The sequence below is a fragment of the Sceloporus occidentalis genome, unplaced genomic scaffold (genome assembly GCF_023333645.1).
Source record: "Sceloporus occidentalis isolate IW3139 unplaced genomic scaffold, rSceOcc1.0.p SCAF_1, whole genome shotgun sequence".
In the NCBI taxonomy this organism is placed as follows: domain Eukaryota; kingdom Metazoa; phylum Chordata; class Lepidosauria; order Squamata; family Phrynosomatidae; genus Sceloporus; species Sceloporus occidentalis.
Window position 1 is genome coordinate 84083560 of NW_028316981.1, and position 24998 is coordinate 84108557.

The 24998-nt window shown below is 39.7% G+C and overlaps 1 protein-coding gene across 1 annotated transcript in view; it reads right to left on the reverse strand.

Annotated features, from left to right (window-relative positions):
• Positions 1-24795, reverse strand: part of LOC149321742 (tyrosine-protein kinase ITK/TSK-like) — a 42708-nt gene extending 17913 nt beyond the window's left edge. Inside the window, exons 1-10 of the mRNA XM_089501349.1 lie at positions 24658-24795; positions 15440-15544; positions 11175-11256; positions 8307-8435; positions 6806-6846; positions 5887-6038; positions 4717-4782; positions 4185-4239; positions 2652-2731; positions 737-873 (exon numbers count right to left, since the gene is read on the reverse strand). Of these exons, the coding sequence (XP_089357475.1) occupies positions 737-873; positions 2652-2731; positions 4185-4239; positions 4717-4782; positions 5887-6038; positions 6806-6846; positions 8307-8435; positions 11175-11256; positions 15440-15544; positions 24658-24795 (985 nt within the window). The remainder of the gene's footprint in view (positions 1-736; positions 874-2651; positions 2732-4184; positions 4240-4716; positions 4783-5886; positions 6039-6805; positions 6847-8306; positions 8436-11174; positions 11257-15439; positions 15545-24657) is intronic.
• Between the last annotated feature and the right edge of the window lie 203 nt (positions 24796-24998).

Genomic DNA, 24998 nt, shown 5'->3' on the forward strand with positions numbered 1-24998 from the left:
CAAGCACCTGCAGGTTATGACACAGGCCCAAAGCACATGGGCCAAATAAAGTGCCTTCTGGGCATTTGGGGGGTGTTGGCTATAAACAATGCATGCCCCCAAACTGCCAGGAAGTTGCTCCAAGACCGCCTAAGGCAGCCCAAAGCTGGCTCGAAAAGGAGCGGCAAAAAGCCACTCCTGCCAGTGGCTCACTTGGGATAGTGGCAGTGGATGGCTTCAGAACCACAGTTGCCACAGTCCTGGAGTAATTGGGGCTTGAGTGGCCTCTGGTTGCTCCTTTCCTCCATCTGCTTGACCCTACAGCAGTAGTTCTCAAATAGTGGGGCGGGCCCCCCAGGGGGGGCGCAAGGCTCCGTAAAGGGGGGCGCAAGGCTCTGTTATGCAGAGGTGTACTTATAACAATTTTATAGACAAATGATACTATTTACAGTCGCGCGGGGGGCGTGAAATGTTTTCTTTTTCCTGGGGGGGCATGACAGAAAATAATTGAGAAGCACTGCCCTACAGTTAGGGGGATCTCTAGGATTGATATGGTGTTACATTTCCAATTATACTATAATTGTATTATTGTATAAGCAATAGCAAGGTTACATTTGATATAACATTAGATCCTAAGATCTATTTTTATTATTTTCCTTTCCTTCTTTTTTATCCTAAGATTCCTTCTAAAGTATTATTTAAATTAGTTCAAAATGATCTCCTTTTTGTACTTGCCTTCTTTTCTGCCTGGACTTACCTGCTGCATTGTACTGGTGATAATTGATCAGTTCTGGGATACAGTTAAAAACATGCTTCTCTGCTAGGTAGTATCTCTTGGGATTGTCACTTGTCTCCTTGATGTGATAATGCTTTATAACTGGGCTATTGTCATTGCTAAAAGAAAAAGAGGGTAATAATATACTGTGTTCAAAAGTAGTTTTGTTGTTATTTGCCATCAAATAGGCTTCAACATATGGTGACCCTGTCAATGAGAAACTGCAAGATGCCATCATCACACATAGCCCTGCTCAGTCTTGCAAAATCAGGGCCATAGCTTTCTCCATTGAATCAACCCATTCAGGATGTAGTTTTCCTCTTTTCTCATTGCCTCCCACTTTTCCCAGTATTATAATTGTTTCCAAGGAGTTGTCTCATGATACATCTGAAGTATGTCAGTCTCAATTTAGACATCCTGGCTCCTAGGGAGAGTTCAAGCTTGATTCATTCTCAGACCCATTTATGTCTCTTTTTGGAGGTCCACAGTATTCATTGAACTCTCCTGCAGCACCATATTTCAAATAAGTTGATTCTCTTCCTGTCAGGTTTCCTCACTGTCCAGCTTTCATAACCATACACAGAAATTGGAAATTCGATGACATGGGGCATTTATAGTCAAAACAGCTTAGAGATTCCAATTCTGAGGTGGGATAGACTAAGTAGCTGATATGATCAAGCCTCTATGAAAATGAGATAGAAATTCCAATATGTAATAAAAATATTGACTCCTTTGTGTCTCTTCAGTCATCAGAAATGTTTACGAGAGGTCTGAAAACAGACAATTATTTTTCAGTATCCAAAATTTTGATGATGCCTGGCCCCACTCTCCCTTTCTAGTATATTTTTGCTCTTCTGCCCCACCTGCTCCCTAGTATGTGGGAATCAGTACTTCCATAGCTCCTGGCAGAGGTTTCTCTATATACTACTGTCACATTTATTACTACACTTCCCCAGCTTTCATGCTGCAATCATTTTATTTTTCATTCAAATCATTAAAGATTTTATAGCTATCAGGCCAAATAGCAGAATTCTTAAAAATTGGTAAATTTTTATACATAGTGCCAAATAGCCCAGAGAAATTTGTAATTTTGGAAGAATTGACAGTTCCTTTGTGTAGATGTAAAGTAGGGCTGATATAAGGGAGCAAAGAAAAATGATGATGCAGTTTAACACAATTACATATCTTTGGCCTTAGAGCCAGCATGGTATAGTGGTCTGAGCATTAGACTATGATGCTGAAAACCAGGATTCAAACCCAACTCAGTCTCAGAGAATGGCAAAGGCAACCCCCTCTGAACAACTCTTGCCAAGAAAAAACCCTTGATAGGGTTGCTATAAGTCAGAAACAACTTTGAGACACAACAACAAACAAGATAAGATGATAATGCTCAGTAAAGTGGAATGCTATAAGAAAAGAGGAAGATTATATTACAGGTGGTTTGATTTGCTTAAGGAAACTATGGTCCTGAGCCCTTAGTTTGTAAGACCTGAGCAGGGCACTTAATGGCAGGGGCTCTTGGAGAGCTCTCATTCACAGGATCACTATAAATTGAAGATGAACTGAAAAATAACAAGCCACATTAATGAATTAAATTTATTAATTTGCAACTGCAAATGTGTCAAAAGTATGTCAAAATATTATCTTTGTTATTGTTGAGTGCCTTCAAGTCATTACCAACTTATTACAACAGTAAAGTGAACCTCCCACAGGGTTTTCTGGGGCTGAGAGTGTGTGACTTGCTCAAGGTCACACAGTGGGCTGCTATGCCCCAGTGGGGAACTGAACTCTGATCTGCAAAACCATAGTCCAGTGCTCAAACCACTATACCATGCTGGCTCTCAGTATTGTCTTGCACAACTGATATAGTACAAAATTCTACTAAGTATTAATTTACCTCAAAGCTTTTGTGAAAACAGAGACGGTATATGTGCCAGGCTGCCGTGAATCTCTTACCATGAAGGCGCCTTCTTTGTCCTGCAAACAGATGTGTTAAAACAGAATTGATCAGAATAATTAGAATTATTAGTTATTAGAAAATGAGTTCATAGGCTAAGTTTCTACAAGGAGTAATTTTCAGGTCCCTAAATTCCTGTGAAGCTATTTATGTGTATGTAATAATTTGAGCACTGAATTAAGATGAGAACTTGTGCTGGAGGGAAGGGAAGAGGGTGAAGAAGCACACATCAGCCTGCTTATAAATAGGCGATAGTTTTATTATTAACTCAAGTAGATTGGGCAACAGAAAGGCAGGGACAATGAAAACATGCATGGCAGTGCCATCACCCTGCTACCTTGAACACAACTCAATGTCATCTGATTTTGGAAGCTAAGCAGAGTGCAACTATCATAGTACTTGGATGAGAAACTACCAAGGAAGGCCCAGGAATCTACATGGAGGGCTAGGGAAGAATCCTGCCTGAAACTATGAAGATCTGCTGCCAAGCAATGTTGATAGTACTGTGTCAGATGTTACCATGATTCTGATTCTATGGAAGGCTGCTTCATATTTTCCTGAGAAGCTTTTAAAAACTCAACAAGGTTGTCTTGTCATAAGGATTTTTAGTGTCACTGATCTGCAGTGTCTTGAAACCTCAGTACAAAGGGCCCTTGGTATCTGCTGGGGTTTGTTTCCAGGACCCCCTGTAGATGCCAAAATCTCTGGATGTACAGGTCCCATTAAATACAATGGTGTACCAGTGGGAGCAATACTGTGTGAGAGGATATGGACAGGGCCTTCTCTACTGTGGTGCCCCAGTTGTGAAATGCTATCTGCCAGGGGGCTTGATTCGTGTCATTCTTGGTTATTACCTGTTGCCAGCTTAAAAAGTGGCTGTTTATTTACTCACTTTATGCAAAGCACAAATATGGCTATGCTAATTTTTTTTTAATGAGGATTGAATATAAACGGTACATATTCCGTACTAAAGACCGCATCGAGTGTATGGCCCACACAATGAGTAGGCCCGCTGACCAACTGGGATAGGCCCATATTTGTCATGGATTCCATGAACTCCCGAGCCGCACCTATAAGATTTAATAGATTGGTCTCGAGTGGGATGTTGAAGTCGCCCAAAATTTTATGCTTCCTGGAGGGGTTCCAAGAGTTATGGTCCAAATTCTTTTCTAAATTCTGGCTAAGAACAAGGTATTTAATTCTCCTTGGTATGTAGAGAGATCTTGTAACACCTTTGAGACTAACTGAAAGAAATTGGCAGCATGAGCTTTCGTAGACTTCAGTCTACTTCCTCAGATACATTTGAAAGCCAGGCATAGACATGTATATATAGCTGAAAGGTGTACAAAACAAACAAAGAAGTGTTATACATTTGGATAGCAGTGTTCCACTATGTAATAATTTTCCAATACATTGAAAACAACCAAAGCAGAAAAAAGTTCCAAGTAAAATAAAAAATAACCATATTCTTACCTCTTCTTTGAGCAATGTTTCTGCTTTGTTTCTGCTGATACTCTTATTGTACCACCTGAAGTTATCAAAGACTTGATGTTAGGCTATCCAACTTTAGTTTTAAAACCCTTGACATTAGTGTTAACGGGCAAACATCTCCTAACTGAATGGAAAGGTAAAGAATGTTGTGCATATGCATAAAATGGACATGCCTCCATGAATTGTTGATTTGTGAAGAACAAACTAAAAAACTAAAAATTCACTATTACAAATAAATAGAATTCTGCATTTTCAATTCATGAGGAAACTACAGGGTGTAATATTGTTTTTAATACCCTGCCCAATGCAATTCATTCATCAAACTAAATATTACTTGAAAACATTTTCTGTTCAACCAGTAACATTTCACCCATTAATTTTGTTAATTAACTACTTGTCATTTTTTTCCTCCAAACAGAATCTGAAATTATTTGCAGCTATTCAAATATTAACATGAAGCCTATTCTTGTCAGTGATAATGCTGCATCTAAAGTAGTAAAACAAACTATCTTACTCATATATTTGCAGATTTTCTGATGATTTTTCTACCACGTAGCTGCTTGGCACATATCCTTCATGACTGTTAAAAATAAGATGCCTTATTAGTATATAAGAATATCAAGCATTTCCCCCAAAAAGTGACTTCATTTTTTTTAAAAAAATAAAATCTAGAATATCAGATTATTTAACAAAAAAAGATTGACAGGTTGGTGGCATCAGCTATTACAGGATAGAGAAGATAAACTTGCAAGCCATGTTTACTGTCTGCAAGAATAAATTACAAGTTGAAATTTGATTTAAACATATATGTGAACATATACTTGAACTACTGTTGGGTTGTTCTACTTCAAGAACAGTTTTAGAGCAGACAACAAAGTAAAGTGAGCAAGAAACTGTTCAGTGTGATGATCTTGGGCTTATGACTTAGCTAATAACCTGTGGAGTGGCATGGCAAGGGAGGGACACATCACTTTTTTCTTCATCATGCCACTCCAGAAAAGAAGTCAAGCATGCAAGCTTCACTCTCAGGCCCACATGGGGAAACTATATTAAGCCTCAGCAGTATTCTTCCAGCATTCAGGCTTGGACTACCTTCCTGTTGTCCTGTCACTCGATACTGCTTTGTGTTAGTTCATGTATGTCATTAGAGTTTTATCACCATTTTAGCTGTCTGGAATCTAGCATGGAAGGAAACAGAGCCTACATGCCCTTCACCAGTTTTCACCCAAAGCAGCTTGGGGGTCATAGAAAAGATCTTGAGGAGCAGGCAACCAGTTTTCACCCAAAGCAGCTTGGGGGTCATATAAAAGATCTTGAGGAGCAGGCAACCAGGTTCTGGCCCAGTTCAGGCTGGCTGCATTCCCAAGTCACATGGAAACTACACTGTGGCTTCTGCCCAACTGGATTCTACAGCTGTAATTCTAGGGTATCTTGCATGCAGTAAGATCATGGGGGCTGTTGTCTCTCAGACAACAGGTGGGATATCCTATCTTTGTACCTGTACCTCATGCCAGGACAGTACAACATATCAGTAAGAAATAAACTTGTAGCTGCTTCATTTGTGTATGTTGACTCCCTCTGTTCAAAGCAGCACATTTCTGATGGACCCACACATTGTGTCAGTGTTTTATGATGACTGAAATTAAAAACAGAATAGTTAGTCAATGAAATTGTATATACCTACCCATTCTTATCCTGAACCAGCCACCAGTGGACTTCAGAATTATCTATGATATAATATTCTTCATTGCATCGTAACGTCAACTCCTGTGAATTCTGGGCAGTGTAATCATAAATGGCAATTACCGGAGCTTCTTTGGAGTCCAGAAATAATTTCTGTAAAAAAATAATAATGAAAAAAAACAACAACCCCAAATAAGATGAACTTTGGAAAAAGAGTGAGACCTGGTATCATCAACAACTACTTATCACAATGTCTACATATTATCTCTAAATTCATGGTAGTAAATTTCTATGCATCTCTGTCGCAGCTGGTTGTTTCCATGTCAGTGGCACACTCTGGGCTTTAATATGCACTTAAAAGGAGTTATCCATGGTGCTGTGCTCTATTCCAAAAATAGATTCAACAGTTTGAGTAGACTAAATCTCAACTGCATGGCACACCCCAACCCAGCTCTTTGCCGGCATAAAAAACAGTGGGAAAATGCCACCACTACAGCTTTGCAGCGCTCCTGAGGTGTGCTGCATATAAATGCCGCATCGTCAGAGAGCAGCAAAGCTGCCCGCCATGTGGCATGCTCTGATGCCGCGCCCAAGCCAGTGCAAAGGGGCAGTCTCTTTCGCCCCTAAGTTCAATATTATAAAATATACTCAAAAGCCCAAAAGGGAATGGTAGCATTGTGTGATAACCCTGAATTAGGTATAGTGAAATATTAAACATCATGTAGTTTTGAATATTGGCAATGCAGAGCTTAGAAAAGGTACTTTTTCGATTAACTCCCACCTCCCCCAGAATCCAGCCAGCAAGGCCAATAGTAATAATTGCTGGGGAATTCTGTAATACCCAAAAATAACTTTTCTGAGCTCTGCAATAATGTTGTGTCCCATCTGTATACACAATCCCCCCATTTCTATGTGCTCACCCAGTTATCATCTGGAGTTGGAGGAAGAGGTTTCTTGGAGACTGCAAAACATAACATAATGCAACAACAGTGTTACATATGTCCACACCAAATTAAGAAAACTGTTAAGAAAACTGTGAGGTTTACTATAAATGTGGGTATTTTCAAATAATCACTGGATGGCTATGTTTTCAGGAGAACTGGCTTGTTGTAAACTCTGAAACTATCAAATAACCTTTATCACACCTTCAATGGCCTTGAGTCTGGAGAGGGGGAAAATAATAATGTTAAGTAATAATGTTAAGCAAGACACTGCATGCAGCCAGACCCAAATGTGCTTAGAGTTACCGGTAGATTCTTCCGAAAACAACATGTAATAAATGCTCACTTGAACCCACCCAAAATAGTTTGGTTTCATCTATTTAACCATTCCCAAATTCTAAATATGTATGCTACCCATCATTTATGCCTGCTTTTTTGTTTTTGGTTTTTGCTCAGAACTCCGTCTCTGGATCTATGTTTGCTTCATTACAACAGGAAGGATACATTTGTGTAGTGTTGTGATGAAATTTGATTACAGCTCCTAGAATTCCTTTTCTAGCACAGCCAGGAACCATATAGGCCAGTGATGGTGAGTCTTTTAGAGACTGATGGGCTCTACACATGGGCACTTTGTGCCAGACTGTAGGTGTGGTGAGGGCTGACCATACGGATGCTCCAAGCCCTGACCATGCTGCCTGGGTGTCATCTTGGCCTGCGCCCATCTACACAACGCGTGCCATGATGATACTCATCGTGCGCATTGCCTAAAAAGTGCTGCACACAAGGGGTGTCATCATGGTGCTCAAGCGAGCCTATGGCACCCTTTCTAGGACGCAAAAAAGCTCCTTTTCGGGGCTTCTTTTTGCTCCTTTGGTGTGCGGTTGCCCCTGAGTGCCCAAAATGAAAGATGTTCCCACACTGGGTGTTACCTGGTTCTGAGGGGTGGGAACTCTGGGAGGGGGGGGGGGACGGGATTTCTGGGGGGCAGACGTCCGGGGGGTGGGATTTCCCCGGAGACAGCTCAACACCCAGGAGGGCAGGGGGAAGAGAAGGAAGATGTGCGTGCCCTCCACATGCCCTCATAAATGGCCTGACATGCCAGAGAGGGCACGCGTACCTTAAGTTCACCACCACAGATATAGGCCAAGGATTCTGGGAGATATAATCTAGAAAAATGTTTCAAATTCTGCTCATTCCCTGCATATAGACCACGACTTGCATAGCAGCGCTGTACTGGACAAGTCTCTACAGCTGGAACCTATGATGTTGTATTCTTATTGGTCTTCCACTACACTGCCCTTCACCCTCTGTTTGCAGGCAGGCCAGCAATTAAACATAAGGGTGTATGATCCCCTCCCTTTACAGATATATCAAAGGCTATTAAAATATTTCAGGGCACTTGTTGGACATCTCATATAATTGAAGATAGATTATAACAGACATGAAGGAGGGATGAAGACTTCTAGAATGAATTTCCTACCAGTCTTGGCTGGAACATACTCCACACAGCCTGTCACAAGCTTTTCTGACTGAGCACAGCATCTCCATCTTCCATCTATCCAGAAATTGGGGTGATATCTTGTCACCAGAATGTTATTGTTTCTGGTTTCTGAAACGGTTGGATGGAAAAGTTTTTTTTAAAACCACATATGTCATTAACAATATTTGCAGCATGGGTGGGAAACTGTGCAAGGGACAGGAAGTAGGGGTGAGGTTGGCAAAATGAGATCATTATCCTCAATAAGAATTCTGCCCGCCAATGAAATGTTCCTTCAGTCCCCAAACTTCTAGCATTGCAGTAATTCAAAACTTCAGTTGATCATTTAGAAATATAGTCTAGTCATCCAAAGAAAAGGGGGCAGACAAAGGTACCGAAAGGAATGCAAACACGACAAATATAAAGAGTTCTAAGTGTGAATGAACATCAGTGTCTCACTCTGCAGTGCTAGAAATTTGGGAAAGTTCATTGGAGGGCAAAATTCTTATTTAGGGTGCAATGCCCTCATTTGCCCTTCCAATAGCTACAGCCCTGAGACAGGCCATTTCCTCCTTGTAATACCCCACCCTTTACTATAGCATCAGTCTTTGCATGGCCAGAGGTCACACAGTATCTTTTTCAGTTTCAATTTTCATCTTAAAACTCAAATGGTTTAGGGTTTTGCAGTGTCAATGGAAGGCAAAGGGATCTAAACTGTCACATTTTTGTGCTGCTTTCAAGGAGGGGGGTGGGGTTAGTAAGCTTTGTCCAAAAATTAACTGGGGAAAATTAAAAATGTGTTTGGGAGAGCTTTGGTAGGATTACTGGGGAGCTTCATGGACTGTGAAATGGGGATACAGTGGTCACACACAACTCAAGGACCTCACTTTCCCCACCCCATGAGAGGTGGGCAACTATAGAAGGCCAAGGGGGCACATTAATCCCACAAGGCACTTTGGAGGTCCACACCCATCCACCCATTCCTCATAAAACAAACACACAAACAAACAAACAAACAAACAAATATGCCTGCATATGTTCTCTAGGGGCCATTTTAAACCCAGGAGAGGCCTTTTTAACAACAGGAATTGAGCAGAAGTAGTTTCCTGTTCACTTCTTGTTTCAAAAATGGCCTCTATTGGCCTAAATTGGCCCAGGGAGCTCACAAAATGAGGAGAAAATATGCCCCTCATCATCTAGGAGATTTGTCAACCTGTCCAGGATGGGGTCACACTTCCCCTAAAGGACGAAGTTCACAGTTTGGGGGTTCTTCTGGATCCATCTCTACAATTATCATCTCAAGTAGATGCGATGGCCAGAAGCGCCTGGTACCAACTTCGGTTGATACGTCCCTACCTGGACCGAAAGGACCTTGAAGCAGTGGTACTTGCACCGGTAATCTCTCGTCTTGATTTCTGTAATGCGCTTTACATGGGGCTACCTTTGTATCAAGTTCAAAAACTTCAATTGGTACTAAATGCGGCAGCCAGATTCGTCACCGGTACACCTAGGTCTGACCATATAACACCAGTTTTAAGATCTCTTCACTGGCTCCCGAATAGTTTCCGGGCACAGTACAAAGTGTTGGTTATTACCTTTAAAGCCCTATATGGCTTGGGCCTAATTACTTGAAGGAATGCCTCGCCCTACACAATCCGCCCTGCGCTCTCAGAACAACAGAGAAGAATCTATTGGATTACCCAAGGACCAGATTAAGATCTACTTCCCACAGGGCATTCACTGTGGTGGCTCCCAAATTGTGGAATGGCTTGCCAGAGGAGATCTGTCTTATTAACAACATTAGATGCCTTCAAGAAGGCATTTAAGATGGATCTCTTCCAGCGAGCCTATCCCCCAGACCTGCTATAACAGCTTTAAGATGACACTCCACTCGGAACATGTATAGGGAATCAGATATTGATATTGCACATGTATAGGTTTTTGATGTGTTTTAAATTTTTCTTTTTATTTTGAGAATGTATTTTAACTAATTATAATTTTATACTTGTGTTGTTCTCCCACCTCAATCTGCAGGGACAGGCAGGATATATATATATATATAAATAATAATTATTATATTGTTATTAGAAGACATTTTGGAGCATTCCAGGAAAAATATATTTTAAAAAAATGTTTGCAAAAGTTCTTTCTGACCCCTGGTTGGCCCAGGAGGGCTCTAAACATGGTGGGAATGCCCTCCACACCGCATAGGATGCATTTGAGGGCATGTGAGGGACTCAGAAGCAAAGCATTTTGACCCCTTTGGAGCCCTGCAGGGCTGATGTGCCCCCCGGACTTCTATAGTTGCCTACCCCTCATGGGATGGGGAAAGTGAGGTCCTGTTGTGTGTGACCACTGTATCCCTATTTTACATCCCACGAAGCTCCTCAGTGATCATCCCAAAGCTCTCCCAAACACACTCTTAATTTTTCCCATTTAATTTTTGTCTACCCCTGCTTTACACACACATGAAGATGTGATGAATAACAGCACCATAGTGCTTCCTAATATAAATTGCTAATGAACTGGGAGCTGAACTGAGAAAGTGTGATTAAAAAATGAAAGAATTAGCTGTATCTGCCACATGAAGAACTTCATATCTCTTCTCGTTACATTAAAACCTCAGGTCACCCAATGAAACAAAATCAATCCTATTCCTACCTGGCATTTTCCCTCTCCAGGACACTCCCTATATTGGGCCACTGTCCCATTGTTAGTGCATGGAGTAGGAGCACTATCTTATCCTTTGCCTTAGACAGCAAAATACATTGGCCATATCTCGTTAATGACATGTCTATTTGTATCTTTGTTATTGTGACAATGATCTTGTAATTAAATGTTGCCTTGAGGAACTATACTGTGATCAGTTACCTTCTTTCAGAGTCAGCACCCATTTTTGACAGCTTGCTTGGTTGGGAGCAAACACATACAGGAGGTAGCTATCATGAAAAATCTATGGCAGAAAAAACACAATTAGAATATATTTTAGGTCAAAGAAGAGTTGCCAATTTTCTGTGCAGTTTCCCTGTTGTAATGCTAGAAGCAAAAATGTGGCCCCAGTATATTAGCTGTAATATAAATAGATCATTCAATTCACTGTCAAATTATCTCAGATTCCATGGCTTGAATAAATCATGCAAAGTGAGCAGATTTGCAGGTAGTTTCTTGTTCTGTAAAAGCTACTCTGCTTCTGTATGGGAAAGACAGAGAGCTCTAAAGAATACAAAAGACCCATGCCCTTATTTATGGAGGGGTCCTCTCTCAATCATCTATACAATTTCAAGCTGAATTCCACAGACAGAAGCTTGCTCCACCAGCTGAAATTCATAAGATGCTAATTATCTGTTTGGATTTGTACGTGTGGCATGACACAGAGAAGCAGCATTAATTGCGTTTCACTGAGAGATCCATAATCTACTGCAGTTTATTTTATTGACAAGTATGAGGATCAAGTTCCTTTGGAGGTTTTTAAATAGAGGCTGGATGGCCATCTGTCAAGGGTGCTTTGATTGTGAGTTTCTGCATGGCTAGGGTTGCCATAACCCGGCTGCAACCGGGATTTTCCCGGTTTTGGCGGCACCGGACCCCTCCCGTCCCGGGTGCTGCCAAAAACTGGGACAACCCTGGTTGCAGCTGGGGCCTTGCTGCCCTCCTCCTCCACCACCACGTATGGCCACGCGAAGGAGGCGGAGGAAGAGGAGGGCAGCGAGGCCTGGGGTGGAGGAGGGGAAGGTGGAGGCGGCGCCACCCTCCGCCACCCTCCCCGCCTCCTCCCTCCTTCCTGGAGGCCGGACACGATCGTGATCGTGGTGGCCCCTGCGCGCCTTCCTGGCTTCTGAGGAGGCCTGGGCCTCCTTAAAGGCCAGGAAGGAGGGACACTTTTTTTTGGTAGGACACTTTTTTTTATTAAATGGGGGACACCCCGCGCCCCTTCCTGGCCTCTAAGGAAGCTTTGGTCTCCTCAGAGGCTGGGAAGGGGCGCGGGGTGTCCTCCATTAAAAAAGTGTCCTACATTTGAAAATGTTGTCCTACATTTGTCCCGGTTTGGTGGTCCTGACGTATGGCAACCCTATGCATGGCAGAAAGGGGTTGGACTGGATGGCCCTTGTGGACTCTTCCAGTTCTATGGACTTTTTCACACGGGGAAAATTGGAAAGTTAAAGGAACGTCAATACGGGGTCATCCATGGGATTTCACATTATTTCACAAGAGAATATAAAACAACATCGCAGGCAATCCAAACGCAATCACGAGTCATTTCGGGAATAGCTAAATTTGGAAAAACAAAAAATTTCAGTGCAAATTCGCAGTCAATTTGCATTCGCGTGAGTATGAAATGCACCTCCAGTTCGGCCATAGGATTCCCCTCATTACAAACAAACTACAATTCCTATGATTCTCTATTGCGATTTTCTTTCCTGTATTCCTCCTTCTTCTTAAAAGGATATATACACATAGACCCCTCTTTCTCTCGTGCAGCTGCTCTCCTCCTCTAATGAGGGATCAGCTGGTGGGAGAAGCCAGAGGGAGAGGATGTTTTGTAATTCCTCCTGAAGAGGAGGGAGAAATGGAGGACATGTCCTGGAAAAGGAGGGCATCTGGGAGTTTCAGCCCTCACTGGAATCAGGCAGGTTTATGGAGCAGTCCCCACCTTTTTCTTTCTATATTGTGTGTGTGTATGTGTGTGTTTGTGTGTGCTTTTATGGGAGTTTGCAAAGGGAAACCTCAGGTTTCCTTCCTCTGAAAAAGCTTCTGGGACAATCGGCAATCAAAATGTCTATATTACCCAAACTAACTTTTTTATATCAAAATATCCCAATTATTCAAAACAACAGGATATTTAAACCATGGGAAACCATGGGAAATGGAACTTTCTAAATTTATATAGGGGGGGGGGGGCAAAAAACCAATAATAAAATGGAAAGTGATGAAAGATTCAAAAGATAGAGGTGGATTCGGCATCCCAGATTTAAAATTGTATTATTATGCATGCACTTTTATATAGATTGGATAACACTTACAGATACAAAATTATTAAATTTGGAGGGGTTTAATAAAATATTCGGTTGGCACGGGTATTTATGGTATAAAAGAATAACTGTTAATAAAGAATTTGAAAATCATGCAATTAGAAAATCTTTACTATTAGTATGAAACAAAGTTAAAAATAAATTCTATAGACAAATACCAACTTGGGTCTCCCCACAGGAGGCATGGAAAATTGAGATAGTGTCAAACACAGGAATAGCATTAAAATATTCAGATTTACTTAATTGGGATGATCAAATACCAAAAATAAAAACCATAGCAGAATTAAAGGAGAAGAATTATAACTGTTCATGGTTCCCATATAGACAACTAAAAGAAAGATTTAAGATAGATTTAAGGACTGAAGGCATCATAAATTCGGAAAATGAATTAGATAAAATCATTTTTAAATTAAACAAATCCAAAATATCAAAGTTATATTCATTATTTCTAGAAAGAGAATTAGAAGATGAAATTGTAAAAGAATCTGCGATAAAATGGGAAAGGAATATAGGGTATCCTAAAAAATTAGAAAGTTGGGAAAGATTATGGCATCACGATATTAAATTCACGGCATCAACTCTATCCCAAGGAGAGAAGGGGAGCCATTGCAGAAAAAAAATCATGGCAAATGCTGGAAAGGTTGAACACTCCTTCTCCTCTGTATTTATACACTGCCTTTTCTATGAAAGTGGACTCAATGCAGTTTTACCTCTCTAAATCAAATATCTTCTTCCCTGTGTTTTGCATTTTGGTGAGAAAGGCAGGATTGAACATCCCATGATTGGAACTAAACATGTAATTCTGGATTCAGTGCAAAATTAGACATGATAAGGCAGTCATGTCTGTTTTATGCATGTCACTCTGCTTGTCAGACCACATCCAGTATTGCAGCTAAACTGGAGAAAAACCACTGACCAGTTTTTCTACTTAGATATACGATATGCGTATTTGAAGGCTAGAGATCATTCCCTTCCCCTTCTCACTACCTTTCTGTAACATGTAATCTGCCTGTACTCATCCCTGCCATCTGTGTGACAGATACAGCTGTGTGCAGGGCTATTTTGTCACATCTAGATTGACCCTCAGAAGATGTTTGTTAATCCATATCAGAGTATTTTGTTATCTCCTTCCTTACTGTATTGCCAGAAGAACTTATCATTGTATTCAATCCTATTAAATTAAATTCTCTGGAAAGAAAAGTAACCCTGGCACACAACTGGTAAATGTAGCCAAAAAGATGGCCTATGGAGAGGCATCAAGCCAGCACCAGACCTTGAATAAACCTTAATACCAAAATAGGCTGGAAAATTAAGGGGCTATTTGATATTCCCCCATTGTATTATGTCAGCAATTATGTCAGCAAAACTACAGATCTGAATAATCCAATTAAACCACATCACGTTTTCTCTACAAAACCTATCAGCGTGATGTGTTGATGTACCTCAATGTATGAAAATAAAAACAGACAAAAAATATTTACAGAGATCCCCAACATCTTATGGTAAATTATGACAGAGTTATCAGCACATCGTATAATATCATTCAGTTCACTGAAACAACACACTTAATATTGGGCTATAGATAAATCTACATTCACTTGTTTTGAAAGAAAATGGTTACATGCATGGTTTTCAGTTAAAATGATGCATTAATAAGGGCCTCAGCCACAGATGCATAAATCACAAAAGACCACCACAAATGTAAATATTAAAGTATATAATAAGAACTATAATTGAAAATAATTTTTGCAGTCAATATGGATAACAAATGAACAGGAATATATAAGAAAATGCAGAAAATGCACTAAACAGTATGCCACAACTGACAACCAAAAGGAAAATACGGATAGAACAGTATCAAAAGTAGTATTACAAAAACTTCAAGAAAATCAAAAAACAAAAAGTGATCCAAGGAGATAATGTGACAATGAAAATAAGAACCAAATTAATAAAGTTTATAACAATATACAAACATACAAAATCTAATCTGTCTCTTAAAAGAACAAACAAACTCTACAGGCAACTTACTGGTGTGTACAGAAACACAAAGTATGCAATCTTTGGCTAGTGCTTTGGATGTTGTTGATGAGAATGACTTTTACTTACCTGGAAAGGATATTTGTAGTGACATGGAATGGTAATATCACTTTTCACAGTTTCTACGCATTTAATCTTGGACAGTTCAATTGAACCTTTTAAAATTCTTTTTTTCTGAGAAAAGAAAACAAGCACATAATCCAGTTGTGGCTGCTGTTTAGTTAAACCTGCTACCCAATGATATAGAATAGGAGCTAGTGATGGATCTCCCTCATGCTGGGGTAAAGAATAATGGGCAAGACAAGGGTTAAGGCTTCCCTATGTACTGTGCAATCCTTAGAAACATACAAAATACATAGAAAGGCGGGATTGGTGGCTGGCTGGTGATATTTTAAAAGAGATATCTAAGCTGAACTTCATCACAAAACGTGACTTGAAGGCACATATATACATATACACATACACATACACCAGTACAGGAGAGCCAACATACTATTTTCAGTTTTGCCCACTTTATTCATAAAGACAATAAATTACTACTAGCTTACCTGCCACAGAACTAACTAAAAAAGAAAAGACTAAAAAGTTTAGTGGGAAGCCACAGGTAGTTATCTGCCGATTTAAAAAAATACTCAAAATGTTATTGAAACTAATGGTAGGAGTTTCGTGCAGGGAGAAAGGTTTACAGAAATAGGTAATGTTTCCATGTTTCTGTAGTACAGTACTATTACTGGCTACGTTGGCTGAATGGCCATCTGTCAGGGATGCCTTGAGTGAGAGTTCCTGCATGGCAGGGGGTTGGACTGGGTGGACCTTGCGGTCTCTTCCAACTCTATGATTCTATGATTCATTGCATATTGTTGTATGCAATAATGTACCATTTAATAAACATTATTATAACATTTATCTTTTGTTGTTGTTTTCTTGCAAAAGTTGCTTTTCCCTGGCAAAAGGAGTAGCTGGGTAGATGGGTTCTATCAGCAATGAAAGGAGAGAAGGAATATTCAGAAGAATATTATGACCTTACTGGCAATAAATATCTATTCATCTGTGAATTCGAAGGCTTTCATGGCTAGCATCCATAGTTTTTCTTCTTTTGGGGGGGCTATGTGGCCATGTTCTAGAAGAGTATATTCCTAATATACATGGCCACATAGCCTGAAAAACCCATGAAAAACTATTTATTCATCTATTTGTTGTTTTTTCAGTGTCATCTGAAATCTTTTAAAAATATGAAATAGTATCTCAAAGGAGGCTGGGAGTTTTATTTTGCTACGTCTGGGTACTTCCACAATAGTATTTATTGACGACTCACCTTGATATCAGTAATGCCAGTGAAGAGATTGTTGGCTGTTTTGTTTATTGTTAGGGGTTTGGTGTTTTTTAAAGGTCCAGAATCCAGTGAAATGTATGTTCGTAAAGTTGTTTCAAGAGCATTTGACTGAGCAGCAGCGACAAACAACATGGAAGTTCCAGCAATGTAGGAGTTTATCAGACAAAGGAAATTGGAAGTATAATCCAATGGCAATCTGAACGCAATCATGGGGTTTAACGTTATTGCATGATAGACTACCACATGCAATTTCAGGCAATGGGAAGTCAGTCCGAACGCAATCATGGGGTTTCATGTTATTGTGTAAGAGTTGATCACACAATTTCAGGGAATAGCAAGCTATTTTCGGGCAATGGGAAGTCAGTTTGAACACAATTCTAATTCACATAAATTCACTGAATTAGTGAATTCATGGGAATGCGTTCTGGCCCCACTTTCTTTTCATTTGAAATTAAGAGAAATTCCTCCCGTGTGATAAATTCTGTAGTTGTTGTTATTGCTGTTGCTGTTGTTGTTATTGCACTTCTGAACAGTGTGTGCTTGTCAGTGGAGTGAACACACTTGATAATTCTTAATGCAGACTTTAATCTGCTATGTCTTCATCAGAACTAGAACATATTTTTTGCAAGGGCAAAATATACTGTAACACATCTCCATTTGATTTTATTTTAATAGATACACTTTTTTACAACCATGTGTGACAAGAAAATGATAATTCTGTTAACTTCATTTAACATTCTGAGGACCTGATTAAATTAAAGTTCTCATGGTTGACACTGAGGTCGTTATATTAGATGTCCATTTTTGGCATGCAGTAGTCTATTTACAATGAAGCATTATAAAGGAAATGAAGAACTGATGAAAGCTGGATTGTCAGAAATACCTCTATAATTACTGGATGCATTCTGAATTGTATCTTAAAATTAACCTTTTTACCGAGAATTGTTCTGATCCTCTCAGACGTAACATCTTCCTATAGTACCTGTTCCTAATAATCATGCTGAAGTTTTCATGATAGGAGGGGGGAGGTCAAGTCATCTTAGTGTTCGAATGGTACTGTAATCAAATCTGTTTATTAAACTTGTGGTTTCAACATCAGTGTGCTATATTCCTACATTAATGTGATCTTATGATACTCACAAGCAATGATTACAACAAGTTAAAATGACATTAGAAGAAAACATGAACTTGCTTCTACTGCTTGTCTACTACTTCTTAATGGTGCACTGAAACACAAAAACAACAGACATCACTGCTGCTGGGTATTTCTCTAACTGATTTCATTGGCAGAAGCTGTGTGGAAATACACCTTGGATGACATCATACTCCATGCTGTTCTGTAGCACACATTACAACAAAGAGAGGTCAATGAGACATTGGGAAGCAGTATGCCAAAGGCTGCACCCACACTGCAGAAATAATCCAGTTTGACACCACCTTAACTGCCAAGGCTCAATGCTATGGATTCTGGGATTTGTAGTTTTGTGAGATCTTTAGCCTTCTCGGTCAGAGAGTTCTTGTGCCACAACAAACTACAGTGCCCAGAATTCCATAACACTGAGCCATGGTAGTTAAAGTGGTGTCAGACTGGATTATTTCTGCAGTGTGGATGCAGCACGTCTCATGTGACATCTAATTCTGCACAAGACACAGAACCAGGCAGTCTTTTAGTAACTTTCAGTCAGCATCAACAATAAATAGCGGTATCAAATCCAGTTATTCTGTGTCCACATGTCTAAACATCAACACTGTGCATTACAGGTTGAGTATTCCTAATCCCAAATCCATAATGCTCGAAAACTGACTCCTCATGTGTAGTGATGGACCAGACAAAACAAAAGTCTTAGAATCATAGAATCATAGAGTTGGAAGAGACCGCAAGGACCATCCAGTCCTACCCCTGCCATGCAGGAAATCTCAATCAAAGTATCCCTGACAGATGGCCATCCAGCCTCTGTTTAAAGACCTCCAAGGAGGGAGACTCCACTACACTCTGAGGAAGTGTGTTCCACTGTTGGACAGCCCTTACTGTCAGGAGGTTCCTCCTAATGTTGAAAATATTGAAAATATTAATAAACTTTGTGTGTTTGTGTGTGTGCAAGTCACCTGTCGACTTATGGTGCATGAATTTCAGAGGGTTTTCTTACACAAGAAATTCTCAGAGGTGGTTTTAAATTTGAAGAGGCTCATATGGGAGACTAGAGCCCTTCAGATAAATTAGAATTAAGGCAAGGTAGTATTTACAACCTCCAAAGTAAACACAAATTTAGAAAATATTAATAAACTTTATTAATCTCAATAGAAGCTACCATACTCTTACCATTAATAAACATTAGAATATTGATATTGTTGTATTATGTTCATCTATTCTCTTATGTTAAACATGAAGGACCTGTTCAAACAGTTTGTCACAGGAGAATATTATCAGTATCTACAGAACTGCAAACTTCATGAAGGCAAGCTTGATCAAGACTTTGCAAACCAGAATTCTAAACTCTGGCACAGAAAGCTCTTTCTCCTCTTATGTTTGGTACGCAATGGCCATTAACATTAATAAAAGGCTTGTACATACATTGGGGAAAGAATGGACCCCAGAAAGTCGAGCAACAGTAAGGATCTGTGTCTTCTGAATTTCATTACACAGTGCACAATGAGAGGCCATATTTCCCTGAAGTAAAGCGGTCATAATAGATATGTGTTTCCGCCTCGCCTCTCCACATACGTCCATCAGCATATTACAGTATAATTGGCTTCCTTATTAAAACATGCAAATTACAGCTATAGACAAAACTCTTTTTGCTCAAAACTGATCTCATATATACTGACGTCTGTGTCCTAACTACGCATAGACCAGTAGTCTGGGGGACAATGAGAATCTGTCCATGAACAAAGATTTGCATGTGAACTACAAATGTACAAGTAACTCAAGCTGTTTTACTTTGTGTTTTTATCATTAACCTCATGCTGCTTTTCTAAAAATTGCACTCAGAATCTATCACAGCAATACATTCTAAAAGTGTGTGTGTGTGCACACCTTGAAGTAAATAAATATTATTATTATTATTATTATTATTATTATTATTACGTTGCCTGTCAAGTTACGGCAACCACATTAATTTCATAGCGTTTTCTTCAGCAATTGTATTTGTGCAACTGGAACAGCAATAACAGCAAATAATGGCAAATCAAACCAGACCATTTTCTGTAGTTATGCATCCTAAGAGATTATATACAGAAAACAGGTAAATGTAGAGATTACAATATGTTGTTAATCCACAACTGTCCACTGATGTACCTAGATAACATCATCAAATGTATCTGAGGAAGCAGAATAAAAGATCCAAAGTATACTGCAGAAATAATCCAGTTTGAGATTCCTTTAACCGCCCTGGCTCAATGCTAGGGAATTTGGGGAACTGTAATTTTGGGAGGCATTTAGCCTTCTCTGTCAGAGAGCTTTGGTGCCTCAATAAACTGCATTTCCCAAGATTTCCTAGCACTGAGCCGGGACAGTTAAAGTGGTGTCAAACTGGATTATTCCTGCAGTGGAATTCAAACAGAAAGAAGAAACCCTTAAAGTGAACAAAATTTGGCTACCAGTCCTGAGGAACAGCAAAATAAAGACTCAGCAAAGGCAAATGGGAAATTATTCAGAGTCAGGGGCTTTCCCAGCAGATAATGATCACCAATTAGCAGACACTGATCCTCTTTTGCATTAGCCTCCCAGCCTGAGGCCGGCCATCAGCAACAGAACAATACACATGCAAATCACTCCTGCATTCCCAGGCACACACAGTATATATAGACCCACTTTTTCCAGGCAAAGCATTCTCTGAAGATGCCAGCCACAGATGCTGGCGAAACATCAGGAAGAAACTTTTCTAGAACATGGCCACACAGCCCAAAAAAACCCACAAAAAACTATGGATGCCGGCCATGAAAGCCTTCGACTTTACATTCCTGCAGTGAGTTTTTGGACCTAAATCTACAAAATCTTAGGCTACAATTTCTTTCGCTCAGTTAGTCACAAAGGTGCTACAGAATATCTTTGAATCCTGATATTCCAGATTAACATATGAGAATCTATGTTTCTCAATTCTATCATCATATTCTGAAGAGAATATCAAGTTTCCACTTCCTAAAGGACAGACGACAAGATGCAGGATACCTTTCACTGTGTTTCCTAATATTTTAATTTTAACTTTTAAGCTATTGTGGTAGGAATGGGAGCCCCACACTTGAGCAGAACAGCACTGTTGAGGGAAGTAGTCTGATACACATGCTCCCACCCTGGCAATTTCATAGTGAAGAACATCTTTGTGGGGCAAATAGCAGTGCTGTGTGTGTGTGTGTGTGTGTGTGTGTGTGTGTGATTTTGGTTAGCAATTGGCATTTGATCCTGATCTGGATTGGAAGAACATTCCAGAATGGGACCCAACTGGTGAGTTTGTTTGCTTATGACATACATATGCTTCCCCATAAACACATGTTCTGGATGTGCTGGTTAACTTGCAATAAAAGAAAAATGATATACAGATGACAAAAACATAAAATCTAAAGAAAAGCATCAAATACAGCAGCAGAAAAAAGTTTAGTTGTACTTTTTAATTTAAGGTTATTACTCTGGGAAAGTGACTTAGCATGTTGTTTGGCCATAAATCACTCCTTCTATTCTACACTAGATCTCATACCAAAAGCTGTGAAACAATCAGTTCTGACATATAAAATATATGTTTATGTCTTCTACTGCAGGATCCACAGCTTCAGAAGACAATTTAGGGAACTGTGGGGAATGTATTGAAAAAAAAATTTCTTCCTAGCATGGTTGCCCTAATTCCATCCAATCCTCTTCTATGGCTATTTGTAAATTAAATTAAAAATCACAGATCTCTTAGACCTGAACTGATGATGATTATATTCTTGCTCTGTATGTTCAAATAAGACTTCATAAGTTTAATCTGTAGTACACATTGGCAAACATATCCCTTGTACATACACACCACAAGTACGTATTCAAAACTTTGTCAGAGAGGTGTTCATTTCAGGACCTTAATGGAATATTCCACTCATGTCTCACAATTTTTTGGTTTTTCTAGATTTTTCACCCCATGATTTACAAGATACACAGCAGCTTGACACCAACGAAATACAATTAATGTTAGTGGTGCAACATAATACCATATTTGAATCCTACACTGCACACATCACTGAAACTAATCTAAATTCTGTGTAGCGGGTGGTGGGGCTCTAATTCAGAAATTCTGCCTGCTTTGAGATGAAAGGCCCCCAGCATTACCAGTCAAAAGGCATTGGGCTGTTTTTCTGTCTTTTTCCATTTATGAGACTTTTTATGGAAAGAAAAAAGAAGGAATGAGAAAACTTGAGAGGGCTACACATGGAAGGCATAATCATCTGGACCCTACAGAGGCAGGAGGAGTGTTTGATAAAATCTTCATTGGGACACTCTTTCTGCCCCTTTTAGAGCTTGGGGCAAGTGAAAAAGAATGCAGCATTTCTGCTGAATCTCACCTCACCGGCTCAGACACACCTTTGTCCAACATTCTGCCCTTCCTGCTGCAAAACAGATGGGAGATACAGTCGGCCCTTCTTATACACGGATTTTTTATACATGGATTCAAGCATCCACAGTTTGAAAATGTTAAAAAAAAGTATAAATTTCAAATATCAAACCTTGATTTTCCATTTTTTATAAGGGACACCATTTTGCTATGTCATTATATTTAATGGGACTTGAGCATCCATGGATTTTGTTATCCACGGGGGATCTTGGAACCAAACCCCAGCGTATAACAAGGGTCCGCTGGGGTAGGCTGTAACACTGCTGCACATGTACTGAATACTCATAAATGCTGTGCTGATTTTCTCATGTAAGTTCTTGGAAATCATAGATGCATCTAGGTAGTATTTTTGTGGTGTGGTCACCCTGCTTCATTCACACAATTTTATGAGCACCCAAACAGCACCATTTCCCATTGGTAATTCTCCTGTGTTCTCCCACCATCTCTTCAACTTTTATTTTTATTTTATTTATTTTTTGCTCTATTAAGGATGAGGAAATGGAATAGCCACAAAACGCCTTTGAACAGATAGAACTAGGAACTACAACAGTGATATTCAGGCAAATCATGTACAGTCTCAAGAACCGAATGGATAATCTTATTGATACCACTGTGACAGTGTCTGAACATCAAGAGTTGGCACCACATACCTTGGACATTAGACAGTACATGTCCAGTTGAAGCAAAGGAAAGGGTAGCTATTCCTCCTGACATGATCATATATACCAACCTATATACAAAGCTTGGGAAAGAGAGTTCCCTAAACTCCATGGAGAGTTTTGATAGTTGTAGTACTAAGCGGAAGCATCCACTCTCCATGATAAAGACAAAGAAATCTAACTCTACCAACCTCACCCTCGACTGACCTACCTTCCTGCGATAATTATTCAAGTTTTTGCAAGAAAGCTCAAGAGTGTCAGACAACTGAAACAAGATCAAAACAGTTATGAAAGGCACAAACATACTGTACACCCAACTTCTCAATATTAAAACATCAGAGAGGAAACCTCAGTCAAAGCACAATTCAACAATTGCCATCAAACTCCTTAAAACACACACACACACACACACACACACACACACACACACATGAGTGTTTAGCACACAGTGAAAGTTATCCATACAGGGAGTTGGCCAATAGAACTTTTCTTGGCAGAAATTGTAAATAAATATAGGTAAGTTGTTTTTTCCCTATAGTACTTAATATACCAGCACAAACCATATTGATCCATTTACAGCATCCTAATCCCTTAGATAATAGTCTGTTTCATCCACAATGCAACTTTGTCTATACAGTATGATGTTTGTATTTGGGTGTGTGCCTGTCTGTGTAAGACAGATGCTCTGTCGAACTCTGTGGGACTTGGCTCAATTTCCTTTTCTTCAAAGCCATAAATGATAAAGGACCCTGATAAAGCTTTCAGCTTGTCCTTAAAATACTGCCCTCAAGAATCCTTCACTATGGTTACCAAACCACTAAGAACCAACATTCCCATCATACATACTTTAATCTGCTCACCTTTCTCAGCATTTATAAGACAACCCCATACAATATAGCCAAGGGAGGCAGGGCTGCAACTGCTCTGAAACAATTCTCTTGTAAAAAGAACAAACATCATTGCACCTTTCTATAAGCCACATTACCACAGCACCCTAAATACATTTGAGCTTGTATGGTTTTGCAAGCTAAGAGGGCTTGGCTTGTACTTGAATAGAAGACCACCAGGAAAATATCAGAGGTCTCCAGCTTTTCTAAGAAAGAATTCTGCATGAAACCCTGGATTGCTAATACTAATCAGAGTTGAAAATACTAATAGTGGACCCATGATCTTCGTATGAGGTACATTCCTGTATAAAAATCCCCTTAATGCAAGGGAGAAAGTGTAGATTCGCACCTAAGACAGTCAGCCTTCAATACCCACATATTCTATATCCATGGATGCTGAATCCATCGATTCCATCGTCCACAGCTTGAAAATATTTAAATATATATATATATATATTCCAGAAAGCAAAACTTGATTTTACCATTTTATATAAGGGACACCATTTTACTATGCCACTATATTTAATGGGAATTGACCACAGGGGGCCTTGGGACCAAAGCCCAGCAAATAACAAGGGCTTTTACTGCAGCTATACAGTCTACCAGACAGCCAAGAGCAAGTGACTTTCATATATCCTATCTCACAGGATAGCCATCAGGCACAGTATAAGGCACACTGCATATTCAAGAGTAAAAAGAACCTCAACTCTAAATCCTGGATCTGCAGAGATAATCCGTGGGAGCCAAAACTCTGCCCACTTTGTCCCAATAACATTCCTTACCCTTTGATAATAAAGTCTGAAAACAATATGGGAGTTAGCACACATACCCCAGGACGATGTTCAAAATATGTCAGCCTTGATTTTGTTAAAACAAAGACTCGAACTTTAAAGTTGGAGGGAGAGGTCCTTCGTTTTTGCTGGGACTTTTTGATAAGTTCTTCTTCAAGCAGAACACAGTTGTTCATTGTCCAACAAGTAATTCCCTTACTCCAAGACCGAAAAGCATTTGCCTTACTACCTGAATACCACACATGAGCTCAGGAAAGGCAAACCAGGAGACAAGACAGGGTGGACTTTTACAAAAGTGTGTTCAAAAAGCAGCGTAGGTGCTTTATCTTTCCATCTGTCATCCAGGCAGTGCAGTTTAGCTAGCTTCCTTTCTGGTGTA